The 27,668-nt window shown below is 32.5% G+C and overlaps 1 protein-coding gene across 1 annotated transcript in view; it reads right to left on the bottom strand.

The window, feature by feature from the left end:
- Positions 1-27,668, bottom strand: part of tup (LIM1_Isl and LIM2_Isl domain-containing protein tup) — a 109,139-nt gene that overhangs the window by 34,852 nt on the left and 46,619 nt on the right. The window contains exon 2 of the mRNA XM_085942909.1: positions 6,385-6,574. Within this exon, the coding sequence (XP_085799035.1) occupies positions 6,385-6,574 (190 nt within the window). The remainder of the gene's footprint in view (positions 1-6,384; positions 6,575-27,668) is intronic.

Raw genomic sequence — 27,668 nt, 5'->3', positions numbered from 1 at the left:
ATCCTTCCATTAAAAAAATCAGCTCACTGGTGGGAAACAAAATGTATTAATTAACATAAAAGGTATATCGGGACTGTAATTTTTTATCGGGTTCGCGATGTCTAGTTTACTTCCGTAGCCCTTTGACGTCCTTCCGATGACGTGCAGTATTACCGTCTGACTTATTAAGCAATTCGCACGGAATTCCAAACTAAAGATGCACCCCATATCGCCTCTGGTCCGCGATTTTAGTCTGTATCGAAGATTATCGATTTAATAATGCCTAAATCTTTGCGATCTCATGCTAAAAAAAGTTTGGTGAAGAAGAAAAGCGACATGGGTCGCCCATGATTCATCAAAACACAGCAAAGGCAGGGAGAAAATATTTATGAACATAATTTTGTATGTTTTAGTAGATATTGTATACCTATATTTTGTTAGCAATGTATCCATACAACACATTTCTTAGATATGGGAGTCATGAAATTATGATGAAAAATACTATATAAAATAATGGGGCGACATTTTGGCACTGCCTAGGGGCGGCATTTTGTCTAGGGACGTCACTGCATATATGTACCTAATCCATTTATTTCTTTTGTCGTCTATATCTAACTATTGGCAAATAAATAATACTACTACTGCACTGTGTTTAAACAATATTCTCTCTAAAAAAATCATTCACACACCAAATGTTGTCAATATCTGTCCTCTTGCAAAGCGCAAATAATGACGTAATCAATAAGCAGTGATGCGAAACCGTCGGCGGTGGTTTACTTGTAATTTATTACAGACATTGCAACTTGCAGTAACCCTTCGTTCATCGTTATTTGTATTTATTCGCTTGCGCTCAACCAAGAATGCACTTATCCAACAACCAATGATAATATAGATATTTCTTTGCTCTCTCGGGATAAAAATATAGCATTTTGATCTTATTTACATTTATACTTTTTAAGTAGATACCTATCATAGACTTTTTTATATTATGATTGGTCATATTATAGTGCGCAGGGAAAAGACAATCTGGAAAAATTCATGATATTTGATCAGGTCATAGGTCGGAGAGGACGAAGAATAGTTACATCCAAATGGATGGACCAAAGAAAGAGTGCCATAGGTTAAGCTACCTACACTTTTAGACTATAGCGATAATGCTTGTAATTATTTATAAAATAGATCGGTTTATGCATTGACGCTCATTTAATATTGGGGTATTACACACACTATTTCACATGCATAATGCGTGTTTCATTTTCGTAGGACACTCACACATTCAAAACCCTACATCAAAATATATATATACTATCTGTTCTGTGAGTCTCAGTATATATTTATATTTATATTCTGATTTATACCGTAGGTATGTAGATAGGTAATTTCTTTACAATTTTATTAATTACATCTTTATCGGTTTTCAGAATTATGAGAGGAAATGGATATTTTGAGTGCTTAAAGTCAGACAACGTTATCCACAAAAAAGTGTTTTTTTTTTTTTTTTTGAGATAACGTTATTTTACATTTACGGCTACATGATAGTCAAACAACGTTATGTCAATCTTTTTTAATTTCTTATTAAATCGTCAGTAAAGTTTAACGCTAACTACATAAGTTACCCTTGTTTTCATATTTTTTTAAGCTATCCCTATAAATTTTAACATCATCATAAGCAAGATAAATGTACAATACATAATAAATTATAAAATATTAACATTAGGTTTTAAATAAACATTTCCCTTGTTGAGTTACAAGAATCTAAAATAACGATTTTTTGCTCTCCTGTAAAGTTGCACTTTTGTAGATAGTGTTGTTTGACACTAAGCCCTCGATTTAAACACCTAATTTTACATTCCCATTAGGTACAAAACCCAAAACAATGAAAATAAATCAACTCTTTTATAAACAAAATGTTCCTACCGACTCCCAAAAACTGATCCTCGGCTCCCCTAACCAAATATTTACTTTTCTTAGATCAGCTTCCGCCGTCTAGATGTCTGTGCTTGTTCCGCGTTTAAGGGTAAATGACGTCACAACGTTCCCGGATATTTTGCAACTGTGCTCACAATGTAATTCGAAACGGGGAGCAAATCTAGGGTTAGGGGTTGCACAGCTATTAGGTATAAACCCGGATAGACCCACTCAGAATTCAACGTCATTACAATAAAGACTAAAGAGTTAAAACCTATGGTTTTCTAGTTTGTTATTCAGAGTCCATCAAAATATTAAGTAGGTATGTATATATATATTTAGGGCCATACCAGTGCATCTATTCTATACACAAGACTTTCGGCCGCTATCGGCGGTAAATGAGGGTAGTTTATCATATTATGTTTGTATTGAAGTATTATAATTATTACAATAAGTAAGCCGTCTAAACAGTCAAAACTATCTATCTCACTATCACTATCTACAAAGGCCAATTATCTTGCTTTCAAAAAATTTGCGGCGTCTTACTACGGGCGTGAAGATCTCTTCACATAAATATTGCTGCCTGTATGATTAGCTTCGTTCTTTGATTTAATAAACAGACAGCTTCACTTTCTTTTTAGTAATTTCCATGTGCTTTTTCTCTCCCTGGCACTTTGCATTAGAGTAAACTCAGTCAGAGCTCACTTTGAGCGTAGCAACCTAAGTCTTGGGAACTTTCTCCCAGGACACTTCCAGGCCAATTTTTAGATGCTTCACATCACCAATTGACGGGTCCCGTGATACTCTCAAGTCTCGATTAAGACCGAGGGTGGTACGAGGCGGGTTTGGTGGAGGGAATTTAACTTCAATGTCTATCTCATTTTAAAATTTAGCACAGGCAAGAGAGGTGATGTTAAAACTATTGTAACCTACAACTAACTTAGGTATTGTAATTGTTATATTAAGTGCTAATTCTTCGATAAAAAAATATGAAAAATTACCCTCAATCGCTGCCGATACCAGTCTTGTGTATAGAATAGATGCGCAAGGGTGTTAACTTTAACCCCCCCCCCCCCATCTCTCAAGCTCCATACTAATAATTATATTTATATTTTGAATACCTAAGTATATTTATTATTAAATATTTTATTAATTTATAAAAATAAAAACAGCGTAAAGTTACGCTTTGCCATACTTCCGTATCATGACTATCATGTAATTGTAGCTAAATTAGGTTTTTAAATTGAAAGAGTCCCCGCATTTAATGATTTTCTTGATCCGCCAATGACTTTAATAATGTAGTACAGTGGTTCCCAAAGTTGACTGGACTCCGACCCATCTAACAAAAATTTCCAATCTTGGGACCCACCTCTTAGCTGTCTTAGAGAAAAGAGGGCATAAATATTGGTAATGCTCAGATTCCCTAGTGGCGAGTCGTGGAACTACTTAATACTGTTTTATTTGTTCTAATTGAAATAAAAAATATATTTTTATAAGTGTTACCAATATGAATGAAAGACTGTTGAAATAAGAAACACAACTTAAATAAAAAAAAATATTACTTAAATACCTACACCTGCAAGGTTTTTTTACAAAGTTATTTCAATGGGAAGGATGTATTTGTTTCTAATTTTTCTTCATTACAGTTTTAGCATCAACAAATTAGTTTTAATGTTAACCATAGCCGAAAAGCCGACCTCACATAGATATGAGGTAGTAAAGAGGAGGAGGATTTTCATAGCTTCATCAAACAGGCAAGGATAATTATCAGCAACTGAGAGCCAGAATAACGGTAACTGTTTACGATTGAAACTATTTTTCAGTGACGCATCTTCTGATAAATCAATGAATTCTTCACTTGCTTTTGTTGACATACTAGTTGGTAAGTCGTCTTGAAATGGGTTACAAATCCAACGCAACGAATCAAACTTTTTCATCTCTTCCCCAAAAGTGGCGAGGGCCCACTCAATATTTGCTCGCGACCCATAGTTTGGGAAACCATGATGTAGTACATATGCAGTAGATACCTAACTGTTTTTTTATTATATAAACTAGTAAATCTGTCCGCGTGTGTTATTGTCCGTTGCGCTACTCGGCTACTAGAATAGGTGTTTTTTAAATGCTACAATTACCTTTTGCGGAACGAAATAATAATTATTTACCCCGTAATTAAAAAAAGATGCCTATCTAGTTTTATCACGGAATTCAATCATCAAGTTTCGCACGCACACATTTATGCCTAGGTACTTAAATTAATAGGTATATAAATATCTACCTACCCAGCGGCGCGTTTCCTTGACGCAAATAACGTAGTCGAATCATTGGAGAATTTAAAACAGAGTTTTCTAAGAGTTAAAAGCAGTCAATAATTCATTAAATTAATGATAAAAAAAAATATTTCTATTTCTCACAAACCGAGTGTAAATATTTATTACGCAAATTATTTAAAATTTCTAGATTTGGAAAGTTATAATAACAAGATAAAAAGAACTTTTTATATATTACGTTTTTAAATTTTCTGTTGAATCATATAAACTTGACTTGACTGGCTTAAACGATCATAGAATACTGAAATGTCATATTGACACTTCATTTTGATTTCCATAGTAACGCACGTATATATAAATAATTTATTGCTAGGACAATCCGCTTAGCAACCAGGAATGGTGTCGAAATAACTTTTCATACAAAACAGAATTAACTGAAAATGAATTCAATTCTACTTAAAGATGGCTAAAAGTATTAAAAAATGCATTGGCACCGTGTTCTGATATATTCTAAAAGTTTCAAATGTCTAGCAAGTCCGGCTAGTCGGGAAGTTAGTTAAAAATCGATTGCAAGATTTGTACCGGACAAACAACTACCGGACAAATAAGAATACGACCTAAGAAAAGCGTTGTAATATCGCGTTTTATCACATTGGCAAAAAGTGGATTTGACAAAATTTCAAAACTTCCCCCTGAAATAGTGAGATATATTATTATAACTAAATCAAATGACCTCTTTGAATACGATCTTTTCTAGACCAGTTTGTTATTTTCAATATTCATGAGAACCTGACACGCAAGAATAGTGACGGTTGCATTTTAAATAATATTTATTACGTTACGACGACATGCACCCAACAAACCAGATAGAAAAAAGAAAATGCTTCACGTTGACAACTTTTCGAGTGGCTACTTTTAAATTTATAAATATGAGTCAGACAATATGTTTAAAGACAAATCATCACGGTGGTGACACTAGTACCAGTACTTACCTATCTATAAAATACTGATAAAGTTCCACGTAAAACTTAAATTGAAATAGGTCATTGCCGACTCAAGTAGAAAGCCGATTCATTCACAACGACTGGTCCTACCTTTTCCGCCCCTCCCGTTGTTGTCTATTATGGATGACCTGTCATTGTTCTATAGAGTGCTCATACTGACGCAGTGACGTCCCTAGACAAAATGCCGCCCCTAGGCAGTGCCAAAATGCCGCCACATTTTTTATAAAGTACTTTTTATCATCCTTTCATGACTCCAATATCTATGAAATGCGTTGTATGTATACATTACTAACAAGATATATACCACTAAATATAATTTAAATGCCATCTCTGGTTCAATAGACTATATTGTGAGTCTACAGTTTCAGATAGGTACATTTAAAAATACACTTGACAACTTCCAAAACTCACGAGTAACTGGTAAATATATTTGGATAAATTTTGAATTAGGTATGCACGTGTCATTGTTGTTCAGCAAGAACGTGACATCCAAAGACAACGGAAGTAAACTAGACATCGTAAACCCTACAAAAAAATCCTGTTAAAACTTTTATAGTACCTAATTAATAGGTACAGTTTGTTTCCAACCAGTGAGCTGATTTTTTTAATGGAAAGATATTTCCGTTGTTACTAAGTTTAGGTACCGATTTCTATATTATATGCCTAATGATTCTCCTCGATTTGCCGCCCTTTGGGTAACTGCCGCCCCCAAGCGACGATCAATCTGCTTTCCCCCACGGGACGTCACTGTACTGACGCGTCTGTCGTGTTCACACGGGGAATGGTTTGATTTGTATAAATATGAGTTACATGATAAATAATACACTAGCATTAACACACCTTCTACAATAATATAATGCATAGATCAATGGCCACATATTTTTTGGAAATCGATATTACCACTGGTTTTTGTGTGAAAGACTAGCCTGACTTTGACAGCAGATGAATAACAGAAATATATAGTATTTATAAATAACACTTCTAGTTAATAATATATTTAATTTGAGATTTTTTTATAATTCAATTTTAAACGAGAAAGGGCGAATCAATATGTCAAGCAATTTGGGATCTGATTTTGACAGCTGAACAGTGGACCACTCGTTGCATGTGCAAAAAGATATGCTCAGGCTTTATTTATCTAAAGATGGTGCTGAATTGGTACATAGGAAGAAAAAACAGGTCTTAGGGCGTGTTCTGAATGAATAAAAATAATTAATAAATCTTACCTAGTGTAGTCTCTTTTGCAATAGGTCTTTCCGTCCCTGACGAAGCAGGTACAGGATTCATCGAGGAACTGTCTGCACTCCTGGCACTTGAGGCATGCGGCATGCCACTCTAGGTCAGGAGCCACTCTCAGGATGTACTGGTCGTGGATCTGGCCCCCGCAGCCGACGCACAGCGACAGCCGCAGTTTTTCTGGAATCAAAAAAGTTATTGTTAAGCCGATATTTATAAAGTAGCTAGTTCAATCCTATATACAGTGACGTTCCATGGGTGTCGGTTGCTTAGGGGTGGCAAATGAAAGAATGGATACTAATATTTTGTTTTTTACGAGAAATGGATGTCAGCCACTTGCTCGCGGCCACCATGGTAAGGTATGGTTTGTTTGAGGCAGGGTTTAATTGAATTTTAATAATTACAAGATAAAAAAACATTTTATATAGAACGTTTTTAAATTTTCTGTTGAATTATTATGCTCAATATGCTCAAACTCGTACTTGATATGAAGTAAATAAAAAACAAACAAACAAACAAAATAATAGAATACTGAAATGTCATTTTGACATTTCATTTTGATTTCCATAGTAACGCACGTATATATTAATAATTTAGTTGATAGGACCACCAATAACACAATACATAGCAACCAATAATAGTATTTTACTTTTTACGGATTTTTCTGAAATAACTTTCCATACAAAACAGAATTAACTGAAAATTAATGGCAATCGTTTCGTGATGGCGACGGGGGTATTAATTCTTAAATCGTGTAAAGATGACTAAAAAACGTTACCCATTTACTTGAAAAAGAAAACATGTCAATGAATATATTATTATTGTTACTAATAGAACAATAAACAGAACATTAAATGTTGGATTTATATGACAAATTATATTTCGTTCGACACGCGTCATTTGCACAATCCACGCATCGCCTAGCCACAATCTTTTTAGACCATGCCTCAACTGAGGTATAGCCTTAGAATGTAGCACTGCGGTATAGGTACTTACTACAAATATTAATAATACTTACCTATAGATATTTTAGAAAACTAAACAAATCAACAACAAATAGGTATCTACCTACTGTATGCTGTATGGATTGTTTCTGGGGATGCTCCCCAGTCCCCATCTACATAATCTATGGACCGCACGCCACTGCTGGGTATAGATAAGTAGGTATATTAATACATATATGTTGTTTAATATAATTATGCATTAATGTTAGTTGTACCTACCCAGTTTGCAGTCAATTTAAGACACTCAAAATAAGTATGTAGGTATCTACCTAAGTTTGTATCTATGTTGTAGGTACCCAAGTGAAAATTACTAACTATTTATATTTAATTCTATGTAGGTAGGTACCATAGCATGTAGGTAGGTGACCACTTAATTAATTGTTTAATTAGTGTAAAAACTCAACTGTTCGTAGATTCCTACCTAATTAAAAATTAAAAAAAAAGCACGGATACCAACTCAAATACCTCGTAGGTACCTACCTACTTATCTAATTTTAATTTTAAAATTTATAATTCTCATAAAATTCTAATAATAATAACACAAAGCATTATGTATAATTAATATTTTCATATATTATGTAACGTTTCCCATATAAGTCCACACCCATATTGCATTTAGTATGGGCGGATCGAATGTTGGACTCGCCCGCTCGGTTTTGTGACCGAACGCATATCTTGTAATACAGCCGTCCTTGTTGCACGTATTGTAAAATTTTAATCGATATAAATGGGGGAGAGGGACGCAAAATGCGCGGGAAATTTTGACAGGAAAATATTATTGAAGGTGATGTAATATTATTGTTTTCTTGTCTGTGGTGTTGTGTTCCATATTCAAATTTTCAACAAAGGGTTGAATTTCATTTCTATAATAAAATATAATTGAAACCTACTCAATATTAACGGTAACGATAGAATATTTACGTAAATATGGTAACATTAAGTAGGTAGGCATAACACGAATGAAAGGTATCTCAGTACGTCCCTGGTAATTAATTCTTATAGCTGAAGTTTGCTACAAATGGATCAATCAACACTGCAAAATTACATGTACCTACCTAAGTACCTAGATATTTTAATCATTAGCCTAATTACACAGTTAATAACATTTTACATAGGTACCCGTTTATGCTACATATTCGTATTTGAAAGGTTTCTCCAACATTTTTATTTGCTGATTTTCAAATAAAGTTATTTTGGTTAATTCTATTTTAATTGACTAATTTCGTTGACAGATGTTTCGGACTTTGGAACGGTGGACTATAACTAAAGTTGAAGATTCGGATACCTAACCTGTTTCCAAGTAAATACTAAATTAAGTTTGTTAAGATGTTTAACTAATTACCTAGGTACCAGTGGCAAAGGGTGGAGGTAGGCTGGATTCGACATAAATAGTTCACACTAAACTTTATCAGTCATAGGTACTTATTTGTTTTCATTGAACTAAAAATACAATTTGCAGATGGTGCTGGCTAGTTTTAAAATTAAATTAAACCCTGTTTAAACCAAACCATAATAGTTAAGCTATGCCATGTGCGATCCGACAAAAATAATGCACACTTTTTCAGTCATATTAATTTGTTTTCGTTGGATTAAGAATACATACATAGGTACCTATTACAGATGGTGTTGGTAATTTTTTTTAATATTCATTAAGCCCTGCCTAAATTAAACCATAGTCGATTAAAAACATTCTTCTATCTATAAAATATCTCAAATTATGTAAGTTTGGTTTAATTAAAGGCATAATTTTAGATTTATTATAGATAAACGAATATTTTTTGACTATTATCTACAATGGTTCGGATTAGGCAGAGTTTAAAAACTAGCAAACACTATCAACACATTATAGTAGTGCAGTGAAAACAAATACCTATGTTTGACTGGCAAAGTTTAGACTGCACTATTTATGTCGGATCTTAGAAGCCTACCTCCACCCTTTGCCACTGCTAGGTACCTCCATACCTATCTACTTTGTAGTTAACCAACTAGCATACCTACCTAAACACTATTTTACCACGTTTTTCTTAGCTCGTATTCTTGTTTGTCCGGTGGTTGTTTATCCAGTACAAATCTTGCAATCGATTTTCAACCAACTTCCCGACTAGCTAGATATTTGAAACCTTTAGAATATATCAGAACACGATGCCAATGCATTTTTTTAATACTTTTAGCTTTTAGCCATCTTTAAGTAGAATTGAATTAATTTTCAGTTAATTCTGTTTTGTATGAAAAGTTATTTCGGAAGAAATCCGTAATCCAATCCACTATTATTGGTTGCTAGGGGTCTGGGGTCCTAGCAACTAAATTATTAATATATAAGTGCGTTACCATGGAAACCAAAATTTCAGTATTATATATTAAATTTGTTTGTTTGTTGCGAAATAGCAAAAAAATGATTTGTTGACAATTATTGGCTTAATTGTCCTAAATTATTAATACATAAACTTGTCAAGTTTATATGATTCAACAGAAAATTTAAAAATGTGGTAAATAAAAAGGTCTTTTTATCTTGTAATTATTTTTATTTTTAGTCTTATTTAGACTGCACTATTTATGTCGGATCTTAGAAGCCTACCTCCACCCTTTGCCACTGCTAGGTACTTCCATACCTATCTACTTTGTAGTTAACCAACTAGCATACCTACCTAAACACTATCTTTAATTGTTATCATTATAATAATCAATGGGAAAATATTGCATATAGAATTGAATCTGACACACACCGGATGTAGTAGTTTCTTCTAATTCTATGAAAACAAAACATGTTTACCCTGCCGAAATATTCTCAAAATCTAATTATACCTATTTACATACCGACAATTTAATTACCTAACATAGCTAAATATGCTTAGTAATTAATTAATTACAACTCTGCATAATTTTAAACTGATTTACTTATTAAAAAGATTTCAGATAATTTTTAGAGTTCCATACGTAGGAGATAAGAATTGTGTGAGTATAATGTTTGATTGTTTAGCATTAAAACTATTTTAACATTTATTATTTTAACCAACTTTCTACTTTTATTCGGTATCATCATCGGTAACATGCATTTGCGAAGGATGGAGGTAGCCTGTTGAAATCCGACATACATAGAGTACACAACACTTTGTCAACTCAAACATAGACCCCTCCAAACCAATCCGGGGGTATCACGAGGCCCTACGTTTGGTTGTGAGGCATCAGTAGTTTTTTACGCCTGGGAATGTCTCAGGAGCAGATGCTCTCAAGTGAGCTTTGACTGACTAAACTTTGTCAATCAAACGTGTTTGTTTTCATTGAACAATACTACAAAGTGTAGATATTGTTTTTTTTAAACCCTGCCTAATTCAAGCCATAGTAGATAATAGTCAAAAAATATTCATTCATCCATAAAATATCTAAAATTATTCCATTAAATTAAACATAATTTTAGATATTTTATAGATATAAGAATATTTTTTATCGATTATGGTTTGGTCTAGCTAGGCAGACGTTAATGAATTTTAAAGAACACAAGCACCATCTGCAATTTGTATTTTTAGTTTAATGGAAACAAATAAGTCTGAGCGACAAAATTTCGTGTGCACTGTTTATGCGGAATTTAAACAGCCTACCTCCACCCCTCTGCACTGATAACGTGTCAACCAAGGGTGGATCCTGGCTTCTTCCAACATTTTTCGCCTGTTCCGATTTAAAGTATTTGGTTTCCTATTCGGTAACGTCAAGTCATCAATATGCCCACTTTTTTTAAATTAGGTAGGTATAGGATGGAATATTAATCAATAAAACCTTATGTCCATAATATATGCATTCTATAAGATTCCCTTCTACCGATTCTAACGTCCAAGAATATGATGTATGGAGCTACCGTCCTAGAAAATAATCATCTACATAATATTATACTACGGAGGTATATCCTCCTTTCGGTGGCGGCTAGTGATGTTCTTCGTGTCCCACACATCTTGAAGAGGACCCCCTGGTCAGGATCTTTGGCGTCCCCCCCCCCGCCATCCATTGTTTTGGTTAAAGGCAGCGGGACGCTCTACAGAGACGTTTCCTAAATATTGTTTTAGGTCAAATTAAGCGATTTATTTTGTGTTGTTGAATAAATCCACTTGATTTATGATGTTGTCGAATATCGAATCAAATCAAAAATTGCATTACAAAATTAGATATTTTAAAATATTAATACTCTCTAAGTAAAATAGCACCGCAGGCGACTTTTTCACTTTAGAGCAAATTTGTGATGTGTGTTTATTTCACTTATCAGGTAGACCAGCCGCGCCAGGCGCATCCAGTGACTGGACCCACAGGCAAAAGCCCTATCAGCCTCCCTTGTGGGGGCCATGGAGCTATTGATTAAGTTCTAAAAACCCAAAGAAAGATTTGGACCAGTAAATAACGGAACAATATGGAAGACTCGATGCAATGGCGCAATGACGGACTGTATGATCTAAGGATCTACGCACTGAATGTGTGAATGAAATAGATTTATTCAACAATACAAAAAATCACTAAAAACACACCGAAACCCTTAATTTCACCCCAGATACAAAATTTAGAGAACGATTCTGTAAAAAGTAGCACTGCCTTTAACCCTAGCGATGGGTAGGGGGGCGAGCTAAAGATCCTAGCCTGGGGGCCCGCTTCAAGATGTGGGGACCATGTACCTAGGTACCTACATATGTGGCTGAATAATTTGAAGAATATTAAGTACCTATATATTTTATAGCTACCCAAGTTATTTATAACCATCATCAAAACTCTAATATAAAATTGAATAAATAATTATTAAAAATAATAAAAAGGATGGGAATGCTGACTTATTTCACCTGTCCTTTCTTGACATGTCGATAATCTATATTTCCAACAGCTGTTTGAGAAGGATGCAAAACAAAATAAAGAAAATGCATTCATTAATAGAAATTAGTATTCATTAGTTTTCCAACAATCAAAATTTGAATACTACTTTATAGTATTAAAAAATACTACACATTTCGGTAGGTACCTACCTACATAATTATAAATAATACCTGCATATTTATGTACCTATCTAAAGAATCCTTCAGGTAGGTATAGCTGCTTTCGAATTCTCTTCGAATGCCAAAAAGCCTGAAATTATACTTTTTCCATCATAATAAGATATGAGCGGTTACATGTAAGTTGTACGTATGCAGTTCATCGTGGGACATTAATGCTTGCGCCGCAGTACGTGAAACATGAGTTCGTATAACATTTTATCAAATGACGAGTTCTTCGTTGACATCCATTTTTCGTAAAAACAAAATCTGTTAGTACAAACCTCCACTCTGTGGAGTCCCATATGACCTTATTAGGATCGGACATGGTCGAACAAAAAATATTCAATTAAGAATGCTACATTTTAAAATCTTACCTTATAAGCATGTAAGTATTATTTGCTGAATAAAAAAAAACATTGTAGGTATTGTTTAAATAATTACAAGATAAAAAGAACTTTTTATATACCTACCAGGTTTTTAAATTTTCTGTTGAATCATATAAACTTGACAATCCTATGTTTAATAAATACTTTTTTTGTACTTGACAGAAATACTGAATAGATATTATATAGAATACTGAAATGTCATTTTGACATTTCATATTGATTTCCATAGTAACGCACGTATATATTAATAATTTAGTTTCTAGAACCACTTACAATAGTGAGTAGTAAATATTATTTTTAACGAATTTTTTCCGAAACATACAGAACAGAATTAACTGAAAATGAATTCAATTCTGCTTAAAGATGGCCAAAGGTATTAAAAGAATGCATTGTCGTCGTGTTCTGGTATATTCTAAAAGTTTCAAATGTCTAACTAGTCGGGAAGTTAGTTAAAAATCTTGGACAAACAAGAAAAAAATTGTACTACACAAGAAAAAATCTGTAAATGAATTCAATTATGCTTAAAGATGGCCAAAAGTATTAAAAGAATGCATTGTTGTCGTGTTCTGGTATATTATAAAAGTTTCAAATGTTTAGCTAGTCGGGAAGTTAGTTAACAATACCGGACAAACAAGAATACGAGGTACTAAAAACGTGGTAAAATAAATCGTTTTCCTTACAAGACTGTTTCGTCATAGGAAAAGTAAGTAAATATTATACTAAATAACTAATTTATATTCACGTCAGCCGATTTTGGATAAATATGGCTGGTCGAAACGATGGATCTGTATTATTTGGTCCAGTGCAAGAGTTGGACGAATTCTTCGTGAAAAGTATATTATTTCAATTTTTAATCTGTGGAAGCCCAGGATAATCGTATCCAGTTATACTTTAAATGTAAATAATTATTTTAGTGTGTCATGTACGGCCACATGAACCACGTATTATGCAATGTATCGTGCAATAGTGTGTGTAATACACCAATATTAATTGAGCGTCAATGCATAAGCCGAGAGCAGTTGTCAGTATTCGACGTATGACGTATTCTTGACACGTGTTTAAATTTATCCCGTATTCTTCCTTACTCAAGATCGGTTGCCTGCGTCTCCTTACCCGTTAGGTTATTCAGTTCCTATTATTTCTGAGTTCCCTGATATTAAGCCTGTTAAAAATAATAAAAATAATAAATAATGCGACGAGATATTTCGACCACCCTGTGGATGCAACGTCTCATCAAAGCTACTGTGAGAAAATATTTCTGAGGAGGACTTACAGCAGACGCGTCTCGTGAATTAATAAATAATCCATGTAAAGGATCGGACATAAGTCTCTTGTAATGCGATTATGACTGGAATAAGAACGTCTGATATTTTCTGATAACATATATATGTATAATAGATACGTAAATGTCTACAAGATGAATATTTAAATTAGCTCAATGTGCAGCTGCTTGTAGACACTTTTAATAACATCAAGAAAATCTTTATCTTAGTAATATTTATTTTGTACAGTATTAATTCTTATTAAATATAAGTATAATTAGTTGTTTTCAATGTTATTTATTGTTGAAAAATAAATGCATTATTTTATTAGTTATTGAACGGTTGATTTTGACGGTAACATGTAAATTGTACGTATTATATTTTACCGTAGCACAGTTCGCCGTGATGTTTCTTATAGGAAAGAGATGACCGCCATACACCTGTGGTTTCCAAACTTTATTTTACTACGCCTCCCTTTTAAAAAAATCTAATCTTGGCGCCCCCCCCCTTTTATTTCATTAAATAATACAGACACATTTTTATATATAAATTTTATATAAAAATGTACTAATACAAAAATGAAAAAAAACAAGGTTTTACTAATATTATATTGATTTTTAAATTAATTTGTTTTTCATGCGATGAATGAGCTTGTTTATTAGCGCAGTCAATTTCAATAGTAGTCAATCCAAATTCATCATCGTTCATTGACAAATGGATTCTATCCTGAAGCCCGTACCCAGATCTTTGGCGGGCCGACCATCGCTGTGGTTAAGGGCAGTGTGGTGCTCTAAAGTAGTGTTTTCTAAATTATACACGGGAGTTATCATTTAAGTATATCAACTGTACTGAGTAGTACTGAGTAAATAGATTTGTGTTTGCTTCAATATATCTGGCACAGAAATCATTTAAAAGTGGGAACTGGTAATTTTGATTTCCAAAGCTCTAATTTTTTTATGAATGCCTTCAGTTTGTCTTTTTATATAAGAGAATACATTAGCGGTCATTGCATTGATTTATTCACTCATTTTTTTTTTAATTTCAATCAAATAGACAAGTTTAACAACAGAATTATCGTTCCTAAACAAATTTCAACATTATGATTTGACCCTTTTATTTTATTTTTTCGCGAGATAGTTTGCGCGCTCCACAACAGTATAGAAGTGAGGTACCTATTTTAAAATTAGACTCCATATTTTCAGACAGGTTTGCATTAACTTGGTTCTATCTTTCTATTCTATGCTAAACTATGCATTAGCAAACTGCAAATCTGTGGCTATATTAATTGTGTTAAACTTTTCGCGCCTCCCTTTGCAACACTCCGCGCCTCCCAGTTTGGAAATCACTGCTATACACTATAGAGTCATCGATTGCGTTTTGACTGTGTTAATTATTATGAATTTTAAAGATAGGTGAATGTGTACGTACCTACTTAGTAACAACAAATTAGTATAATTATTATATAATATAATTATATAGAGGTATAGAGTATTGTATAGAGGTAATTATTATATTTTTTTAAATTTATTTAAGTATTTATAATATTATATAAAGGTACCTATTATAAGAAAATTCTTTTACAATACGGTGATCTTTATCAAGTATGACAAGGTATCAAAATTCACGTTTGAGTTTATTTATGCAATGTTGAAATTATTGTTACTAATATGCAAAGGGAGGAGCGTAGAAAAAGAGCTATACGATTTGGGAAGAGACAGTTGTAGGTAAAATTCTATGTTAGGTATAATTTAGTAACTTGTGAGTAACTTTGACTGTCGTAAACTTGTAAAATACCTATGCAAAACAAACTTCGATATTTACTTGTTATTTTACTAATAAATGAATCAATGAACATTTTTTACAGAATAATAAATGGTCTTTAGCAGATGAGTCTATATAAATGTGTATTTTTTTGGTATCTACGCTTCTACGCCAAAACCTGTACGTCTACGATAAAGCGTAGCGCTCTACTTTCAATCGTTAATATAATAAACATAGTTATTAGGAATATAAATATCTTAATATAGCTTAAAGACACACCCGGAAAATGATGAGGGTGAGTTTGATTCGCACAAGGTATAGATTTTTACTCATATGTTTGTTTCTGAAGTTTTTCAAAATGATTTTCTTCAACCATGACAATTTGATACAGATGACAGATCAATGCAGTTTTTGTATCGTAGGTAATTATCGCATACTGTTGTCTGTATCCAGTGGCGATTATATTTGAGGCAGGTGATGGAATCGATTTTACAGAAGATTTAAAAGGAGTCCTCGAAATAGTTCAAACCAGTCATTTGACTACTAAATCACAAAATGAGTATAAATTATTATCCAAAGCATAACAAAACCCTTATAACTAATATCAAAAGGGCTACAACCAAACAAACCCACCATTTAGCTACACAAAAAATCACTAATATTGTTAGATATGTATCATCATTGATAATAATTGTTTATAAAAATATACATTTTTTTTTTAAATAAATACTTAATCTTAATTTAAATAAATATTTATAGTTTTTATTTTATTTTTAAGTAAACATAAACAGTATCTATAAACCCATCACTCTTTAGGTATATGCATATATACCAGTGGCGAGTGGTGGAGGTAGGGTGTTAAGATCCAACATACATAATGTACACTACACGTCTTTGTCTGTCATATTTATTTGTTTTTATTGAACTAACAATACGAATATTTGCAGATGGAGCTTGTTGGTTTTTAAAATTTAATTAAACCTTGCCCAAACCAAACTAAAAAATACTCTTTTTATAGATAGACTAATATTTTTTGACTATTTTATTAAGTACCTATACCATTATGGATTTGAAAACAAATACATACTGCCAAAATTTCATGTTAACTATTTATGACAGATCATAACAACCTACCTCCACTCTCTACTCTACGCCACTGGCATATTTGATTTGTAATGCCTCTTTTATGAATATTTTCCATATTTATAGTGAACGAACTATAGATGGTGGTATAGGTTAAGATGGAAAAGAAAAGAGCTGGTAGTCAAGATGGTTAGTATGTATTGAGCGTGTTGGCCGCTTGAGAGCAGTCGCTCTGTCTGGCTAAGAGATAAGAGTGGAGCCGAGACTCAGACGGTAGACACCAGACGACTGGACACTGTGGAAAATGCAGAGGGCATCAACTGAATCCTCGCGGGCTCCTTGTAATTCATAAAAATTTTAAGATCACCACAAACTGAATTACAAAGGTTGCAATGAAGTGCAACATACAATTTGACAATATTAAATAAGGGAAATTGATTTTTGCATATACCTAATACCTACGCTCCAAGTAGCCTCCTATAGAGAGCGCCTATTTTTCGGCAAAATGAAGCCGTGTTTCTTGCATATAATGCACAGTAGAACCACGATTTTGTTACTACCAACTTAACTATGACCAAATTAACCAAATTTAAACACAATAATATGTTCTACGAAAATAACTAAAAATAATTACTATTAACTTTATATTTAACACAAAAACAATAAATTTCAGCAACACGTGCTCGCAGTTTTTAAATGAATGTAATTAGTCTAATCCATTTTACCGGCGACGTTTTGAAAAAAATATTTTATTCAGCCGTAGAAATTCTATCTTACTCTAACGCATAATACGGAGATGCGTGCCACATATAAATAAACTGAAGGTCCTTGTTAAGCGAGATCCTGTAGAAGAAGAATGTGCTGACTGAAGAATTTTAGAGATCGGTTGAAGTTTAGAACTTTATGCGGCTTCAGAGCAGTGACAGATTATTATGCTCAAATTACATTGGCCGATTGCGTCTGGCCCGATCTTCGGCCATGATTGCCAAAATCTATTATCTATAGTTTTCCTGGATCGTGAGCGACCGTGAGCAAATTGGAACAAATTCTATTGCTGTCTGTCACGATCCATTTAAGTGAAGATAGCCGAGAACGTACGAAAATATCCGAACATGTGCCCGCTTGGTTTGACAGCTGAGTTTTGACGTAAAATTGCGCGGGAAAACTGATCAGTGTAGTTTTCGGTCAACCTATATTTTTAATGATAGCAACACTATGTTTATTTTAAGCCAATCAAAAGCAAGGACGAACGCGATCGAATCGTTGCGTGTAATTGCTTATAGTGTAAAGACGTTAGTACCGTCGGTCGGCGTGGATCGTTGGTTCTGCGCGTCTGCTAATGTAATTAAGCCTTTATGGTTCCTTGATCCCCAACGCCTTAATAATTTAGCCGCTTACGGAGGATCCGTAGTCAAGAAACTATCCTTTTACCCACGTTTCTGTTGCCCTCGACATTTATCTGCGTTTATTAATATAAATTCGACAATTATCCATGATTAAAAAAAAACAACCCAGATATTAACTCTGTAAAAAACCATCCGTAGAATCTTAAAAAAACAAACTTTGAAAAAACGCGCAAGGATCGATTAACACAAAAGTTGGTATGGAGAGGAATAAATGTGGGACATAATACAAAATGGAAAGATTTCGAAATGAAGATAGCCACACATTGCTCAAAGAACAGCTTATTGCTGGACAAATTAATAGCTGTTAGTTACAAACCCTAAGTAGGTACATTATAATATCGTATGTATTAATATGTATATTTTTTTCAACAACATACCCACTAAAAAAAGTCACCGCATGCCAGTGCTACCTACATATTCTCATATAGGTAGGTACCTAAAAGTATATTATAATGATGATAATTCCGTAAAGAATATTGCTATGTACGCGTACGTAAATTTTTATATGATATATTATGGTTACATTTTTACATCGTGTTATGTCGTCATCGTGTGTAATAATTTGTTTTCCAATATAAATAAATATTTAATAAATAGACTGCGGTACGGCTATATAAATCCTCTGCAGAAATGCGTAAAATGTGGTAAAACAAAACGAGAAGGCTAGGCTGAAGATAGCGGAGTAAAGTTCTGTTGTGAATTGTGATTATACTCAGACTTATGGCGTTACTCCGCCACCAATGATCTAACGGATCTCAAACAATTCGTTTTAAAATATGTTTTTATTAAATTTTAATCAAAACGTAGTCTTGTCATTGAATCAACGTTTATATGAAGACGTGTTATGGTCAATTTATCGCAATATTAATGAATATACGTATACATTTTATTTCACTAAGAATGGCAGCAGACAACACTTTGTACGAATGAAAATTTGCTGAAAACTGATATTTTCATGAAACAACACCCAATTTGTATTAATTCATAAAAGGTGTGATATTTATATGAATACAAAGATGTTCTACATTATTTTAATTAGAGAATACAGACAGTAAAAATATTACGTTATATTACTATCAGTGGCGAAGAGTTACTTTTGGAAACAGGTAGGCTGTGGAGAAAGCACACTTGTTAGATGTATTTACGGGAAATAATAAGATAATCTGACATAACTACTGATGAATAGGTAGGTACACAAAAACCGATGAAATTTCAAAAGCTCACTGATGGTATAAAATTAAGCAATTAATTTGAATTATGTATTTTCTTAAAGATACGCTCAAAATATATTGAAAATATCCGTTGTTGTGAATTTGTTCCATAACAATTTATAATTTAACCCGTAAACTAGACATTTTAAAATACTTCTATATTTAAAACACAGACTTAGACACAATATCAGATTTCAACTTACATAATTGGCTGAATAAATTGTCTTAGTCTATGAACAAACTAACAGACAAATAAAAATCATGAGATAAATTATTTATTATTTTTAACAACATCAATATAATATATTATATATGTGATTGAATCCCTAGAAATATTTTTTTTAAATTATCTTATAAACTATTTTGAATAAATGTGCACTTACGTAAAATGTAAGTGCTCCTTAAATAGCTTACCAATTTATATGGGTCGCCGCAGACGACTTGAAATTATGAGAAACAAACTTCATATAAAAAAAGTTTTCGATTCACGCGAACGTAATCCATACAATGTGTGAAGCGAAACGAGATGTCGCTTATTTTTTGAAGCCTTCGAGACATGCCATAAATGGTGCTTATTGAAATAGTGGAAAAGATCGTAAAAATATTATGACAATTATACGATAGATGTCGTTGGGCATAATGAATATATTATTATGTGATTATATTATTTAATATGTCAATATAAAATTAAAAAATATTTTTCTTAAGAAGGTAGGCTTTAAATAATCGCCTAGTATGGAGTCTTCGCCACTGATTACTATCAACCTTTGAATGGATTAAAATTTAGTGAATTTTATCTATGAAAATCTTTTAAATATAAGAATGTAGGTACCAGGATCATTAAAAGTAACTATCCACCTCAGTGATTATCACAAATTCAGTTATTTTGAATTTAACGTAACGTAAATAAAAGTTATTAGTCCTAAAAACTATCCCTATGGCAAAGTACCTTCTTTTCACTATTGGATGAAAATTCAATTTAATTAGAATATTCTTCTTCCATTAGTAAATCGGTCTAATAATCTCAGTGACATTCCTTCGTACAATTTATTGTTTCTGTAAATTTTGCACATAACCATAAACATGTACCATTACTTACTTATTGCATTTTGTGTAAATATCCGACTATATTTTAGATTATTGATGACACCAATCACCAATTCACAACAATTAGGTTTGGGCCTCTAGCTCTAAAAATTAAAGTTGTATCTACTTACCTAGCTGGAAGTAACTAGTCTACCTATGTTTTAATATATGATGATCTCTATTCTCACATATTGTAAAATATGTATATCATTTTTTTTTATAAACTTCTATATTACTTTGGGTATCAGTGGCGAAGACTCCATATAGGCGATTATTTAAAGCCTACCTTCTTAAGAAAAATATTTTTTAATTGCATATTGACACAATTATATACTTAATCACTTCATTATTTTATGTTATATAAAAATAATTTATTTTGCCAACGAGAGATGTCGTATATTATGTAGGAATGTATTACAGTATTACACAGTTTACAAAACAACTGCAAAGGTAAAAAAAAATATACCACAGCGCGCGCCGTAAATAAATAATAAACGCCGCGACGTCTTGACGTAAATAAATCTCCGATTATGTTGAAATAATTCTGATTTTTTTTCGTATGGACGTATCGTATCGTACGTCTCGTAACCGCAGCAAGTCTGCTGATTTGTACGAAATAAGGTAAGCTCCTATCGCAGAGCCTAAAACATTTGCGCATAATAATGTTGTGTATTAGTACGAATAGTATGATTACTACATTACTTATATGGTGCTACGCTTATTCCACATCATGTAATTTATGTTCGAAGATATGCTATAGATATAACACGAGATTTAAAAATATCTTCGAATACTATTAAGTACCTCCATACCAGTATAATTAATAAATTAAGTATTGATATTAAAGACCTACTGATCCCGAATCGTTTGCGTGTTAATAGTTACATGTAGATGAATACCTAACTTTTATAGAAATAGAATATACGCTCACCGACTGCTCTCTTCTATTTGACCACTACGCGCTGAGACATACTGAGGTATGATTTTGTATTACAGAATCATTTTATAACAGAGGTGGCACGTAAAATAATTGATCAAAATTCGAATGCATTCACAATAGATTACTATTTGTATAATCAAACGAAATGACAGAAGGAAAACTTGAACATGTTAAATACTTTTTACCACTTAAAACGATCGCAGGAATAAATCAATGTATGTTAGACTTTAGAATAAGTAAAATAATCACAACAATACCCAGTATTGAGAAAAATATAAATAAATTTTGTGATCAAACCAGGGATGGAATGAGTATTTTGCACATTTGACTACAAAAGTTATATACAGGTATCTGATGGAACGATGACAATAATTATATCTCTAGATACATCTAGACGCCACCCATTGCATTGCTAAATAAAGCTGCGTGCCGTGCATTTGGTTTGTGGGCGAGCGAACGCATTCGTATACAAATGTTTGAGACCATAGACCATTTCGCTAGTGCTCGGCACTAGACGCTCAGAATTAAAATATAATTTTCTATTTTTTTTACGTTATATAGTATTTTTAAGCAGTCAAAATGCAACCATTAGGTAAAGTTATCCATACTTTAAGTTATTTTAAAGAAACACTAGGTTACTTGATAATAAAATATATAATAATATACAAATAAATTATCACGAACATGTATCAACTTACCTATGAAACGCAATACCATCTTTTTGCTTATCAGTACGGCTACCACATTTTAATACAACACACGGAACCATCTTTTCTACTTAATTAAATAAAAATATTTACCACTGACTTTATGGTTAACACAAAAAATATAAATTTTAGCAACACGCGCTCGTAGGTTATCGACACTTAGCTATGCAAAAAACTAAGATTTGGCGGCGACACCATAGCAAACCATCTCACACATCTGTAAACCTTTTATCTTACTCTAGAGCGTGTCGCAGAGATTATAAGGGTGCCGAATACTTTCTTACTCGTACTTATGCATCGTTTTTGTTCAGGCCTTGATCTAAATATAGGTATCATAAGAAACAGCTAGCTGGAAATGAAATACGGACAACATGGCTTAAATTTAAATCAAGCCAGTGAAAAGCATTTTGAAGGAGCCCTAGAATTGAATTATCAATAATTATGACAAAGAATAATGTCAATATTAAGTGGCACGTGAAAAATAGAAAGCATTAAGATTAAACAACAAACACGCAAATCAGAAATTTATCGGGTGAATATGTTAATTTTGCTTGTGAAACATATTATAATGAGCAGTTATAAATGAATTTAATTTTGATTTTTTTTCCGTATTATAGAATATTATTAACACGAACCGCCTTTGGTTCGCGGAAAAGAGATAGCATGCGTTTATCATGAGTAATAATTCATTGGTTTAAGAGTGATAAGGACAATATAACTCGAAAATGAGACAAACAACGTGTTTGTTTCTATAAATTCTCAAGTATAAACGAGATAAATACAGTTTTTTGTGAGACGTGAGTTAAAATTAATAATCTATGATCAATTGATACGGGACTGCCAAGTTCCAAGAGATTTTATGGCCAATATCTGGGCATATTCAAAGACGACGGTGGATCCCTTCTATAAGTATATAATAATATAAGGAGTCCAAATACCTATATGAAAATTATGGATTGCAATACCGAATGAAAATGTTAATACCGGTTTTTCGGTATTTATTATTGAATACTGGTATTAATACCGGTATTTCTTAAACATTAAAAAAACAAGAGTAGGAGCTTATCAATAAATATAGCTATAAAAATCTTTTCAAAATATTATTTTATAGCAAAAACCTACATATCTACATTTATTATATTGACATTTCAAAATATGTATTGATCATAATTGTAGAACTAGTGATTTTTTACAAATAATTTGAATATATTGATAATTTTAACTAAAGCCCTCAAAAGTGCAAATAAGTTCGGGTGCAGGAAAAGATTCTTAAATTCAACCCTAGTACAGTCATCAATAATTATTATAGAATAATTGAACATTTTTGTCACGGATGTTTTCTATTTCGAAATAATATTATGATAATTCATCGCGACAAATACCTATATATTATATATAGGTACTTGATGAAATTTGTTTTATTATTTTTTCACCTCTGTTGGATTCACTCAATATATTTGCATTTTAGCAGCACATAACTTATAATTCATTTTTAAAAACGTAAACGAGTGTGCTTTCTTAAGGGGGATGCTTATACTATCAGAGGCGAAAAGAGGCACCTAACGGAAAAATACGAAGCTTGCAATTTGAGATTTTTTTTGATAATTTACAATTTCAACTGTATTAGTTAATTAATATGTATATGAAAACATTCAAAAGATTTTTTATTTTTTTTTTAATTTAAAAATAAACTTAAAATTGTAAAAAAATGTTATAAAATGTAAATTTGTCAAAGGACCACAATATCTCATTATTACATATATTTTATGATCATTTTTATTATTAAAATTTAGTTTATTAAGTTTCCTATATTGTAACATATCCTCCGCGTAACTTTGAAATTTAAATTGAAAGAAGTTATTAACAATAATTTAACATTAATATTAAAGAATGATTCTGATGCGTTGAGTGTTTGTAGACCTATATAAACTAGGTCACGCGTATTTCACTGACCGAGTTATAATATTATAAATAACAATATGGATGTCGGCAATTCTCCCCTTAAAGGAAAATTAATTATACATTAATTAATTGATTCAGATAATTATAATTGCTTATCAGCAATGAATCTATTTCTCCATTTTCGATCAATCAGCTTAATTATCGGATGTAATAGTAGGTTTGGCATTTAATATGCAAAAAACCGCCGCGTTGCGTGTTTGTTCAGGAATAAAATAATTATCGGCGCTTCTGAAAAACGTTTTTTTATGAATTTATTTTTCCAGATTAAAATTTACTGAGTTGATCGCGGCTGCTTAAAACTTAAGGTATTGGACACGCATTATTTGAATACTGAAATGGCAGGAGAAAAATCAGGGGTATGAAATCGTGGATTGTGTATATAATGTTAATAATATAGACGTTGGATGCGGTGTTAAAGACCTGGCAAAAATGGGATGCCTCCACTACACATAATATGTTTTTTTTTAAATATCAGACCGTCAATGGAGATATGATAACCGTTTTGATTCCAGATCATTACACCAGTCAATTTTTGACCGTACGTCGCTATAGGATTGGTTTGTCGAATATCCGTTTTTGTCGAAATCGACCCTTTGAATGCAGAATGATTTTTTGTATCTAAATGGACCAGAACCAACCTTTTCTTTAAATTGCTTTGTAATGAAAACAGCATTCATATGCTGTACCTAAAAGAAACAATTTAGATACCTTCATGTATTTAAATATAGGATAATCAAATTTGTTTTCGTCTCCTGAACATTTGACATTTGGTCTATTCGACAAACTAATCTTACAGCGACGCGTAGGTACATGGTGGTTTCATTGGCAGCAGGAAACACAGAATTAATGAGACTGAAATACCTAACCGGTGTGGAGTAACAGGCAACCGACACCGACCGAGTGTGGAAGAATATGGGATAAACTTAAACCCGTGTCAAGAATACGTCTAATATAGCTTGTCATTTGTTCTGACAACTGTCCTCGGCTTATGATGCGCTGACGCTCATTAAATATAGGTGTATTTTAAGGTTGCAGCACACACTATTGCACGTCTATAACCCTGCTTCAAATGGTAATGTATTGAGGCACCTATAGCATATCGAAGTTCTATTTATTAATCTGTGGCAGGCTCTGTGAGCTTGGTCTTGTTACCCGTTCAATATGTCCATGTGGTGAAGAAATACATAATTCAAACCATATTCCCTGGAAATGTCCTAAAATGTGTACGGAAAGGGAAGATTTCCGAGACAGCTGCTTTACCAACTAGGCGACATGTGATTTTTCTCCAATACGGAGATCGCACCCACGGCTGCTGTTTTCAGGGAAGGATATTCTAGCATTATTCTTACTTACCTACTATTGCTGTTAATAATTCACTGTAGCGTACATTTCTATTCATTAAATCAAAGTTTAAACTGTCAATGCCATGATGCACCCACAATAAGTCTGAATTTATCATTTTAATGTTTATTATTTTAATTTTCTATATACTTACTATCTTTATAATTCTAAGTATTACTTAGTACCTAGTCATTTTTTATAAAATTTAAATTTGGAATATAATTCGAATTCGGAAGGCTATTTGAATTTGTTTCGCGCGCCTGCTCTTCCAATACGCAAATTGATGAGGAATGCAATAAAGAATGTCTACCGATTGATTTATTTGAATTCAATCGTTCTCCGTGGCTATACCTACCTACTCACTTACTAAGCTAAAAATTCCAATGATAATAATATATACCTAGCAATAAGACTAAAACACAAAATCAAAATGAACCCAATTATAAAAAATATTTGCGGTTTTAATTTGCACCTATATTCAAGAAAAGCAATATCAGTGGTGTACTGGATATTAATTTTATTAAAAATATTTATTTTGTAATTAATTGTAGGTCGTGTTTTTAAGAATTGAAGTTATTAATCTTAAATTGTAGATAGTATATGATTGTAATAATTAACAAAATACCTAGGCATTCTATTTATCAGTTGAAAATGTTTTCACCGACAAAATCGGTTTTCATTTTCAACCAAAAGCTGTGAATAAGAAACACTAAAATTGTTTGTTTTTCAACTATTATAATAAATAACCTTCTAATATTAATGAAATTTACGAAATATATTGGTTTATAATATTAGCTTAATCGATCCATTACTAGATGAAGACATCTCTAATCTGTTACATATCATCTCGGTCTTAAGCATTAGGTACCACGTATTTCTACAGAGCTTAACTATTTATTGGATCCAACGGCATTTGTAAAGTTTTCTACCTTTTGAGTAGGTATGTAGCTACTAGGTAGTGGATGAGTAGATTTGTACAGAAATGGTGACTTCTTCGAGCAGCGTTCCTGTTTATAAGTAGGTACCTACCACTGTGAGATTATGGACTATTATATTATGTTATATGTTTTATAACTTTACACTTTTTTGCACTCTTTACTATACTGATACGCCTCTTTGCATGGTTACCTCACATAGAATAATTACAAGCTGCCAGACCCCTAGCAGCCAATAATGGTGTCGAAATAACTTTTCCTACAAAACAAAATTAGCTGAAAATGAATTCAATTCTACTTAAATATGGCTAAAAGTATTAAAAAAATGCATTGGCATCGTGCTCTGATATATTCCAAAAGTTTCAAATATCTAGCTAGTCGGGAAGTTAGTTAAAAATCGATTGCAAGATTTGTACCGGACAAAGAACCACAGGACAAATAAGAATACGAGTTAAGGAAAACGTTGTAATTAGATCAAATGATATTTACTTGTATTAAATATTGATATATTATATAGTAATAAATAGAAAGATAATATATTATAAAAAAATATTTATAGAATATATTATATCATTTTCATCCTACAGTCGGATGATGAAGCATATCTCTACAGTCTACATAATTTAAGAGCATACTTCAGGGAAACGGCAAATAATTTTCAAATATAGGTGCGACGTAATTTTGGACTCGCTGACAATCGGAGAGCAGTGGACACGTCAATTTGTTTCGTGATGGCGACGGGTGTATTAATTCTTAAATCGTGTAAAGATAACTAAAAAAAGTTACCCATTTACTTGAAAAAGAAAACGTGTCAATGAATATTATTATTATTGTTACTAATTGAACAATAAACAGAACATTAAATGGACGCATGTTTACTTTTTATGACAAATTATATTTCGTTCGGCACGCGTCATTTATACAATCCGCGCATCGCTGGTCACGATCTTTTTAGATCGTGCCCCAGCTGAGGTATAGCCAGGGAACTCAGAAATAATGGGAACTGAAATACCCAACTGGTAAGGCTACGCAGGCAACCGATCTCGGGTAAGGATAACATTAAACGCGTGTTAATAAAACGTTATTCTAAACTTGTGCGTTGCCCTGACAACTACTGTCGGTTTTATCTTCATTTAAAATTGAAAATAGCAATCTGCTCAGTAAAAAGTTGTGGTAATGATACAAAT

Source organism: Rhyacophila brunnea, unplaced genomic scaffold (assembly GCF_057557595.1).
Source record: "Rhyacophila brunnea isolate RB1 unplaced genomic scaffold, BYU_Rbru_1.0 scaffold_15, whole genome shotgun sequence".
NCBI lineage: Eukaryota > Metazoa > Arthropoda > Insecta > Trichoptera > Rhyacophilidae > Rhyacophila > Rhyacophila brunnea.
This window is presented reverse-complemented; position numbering and strand designations above follow the sequence as displayed.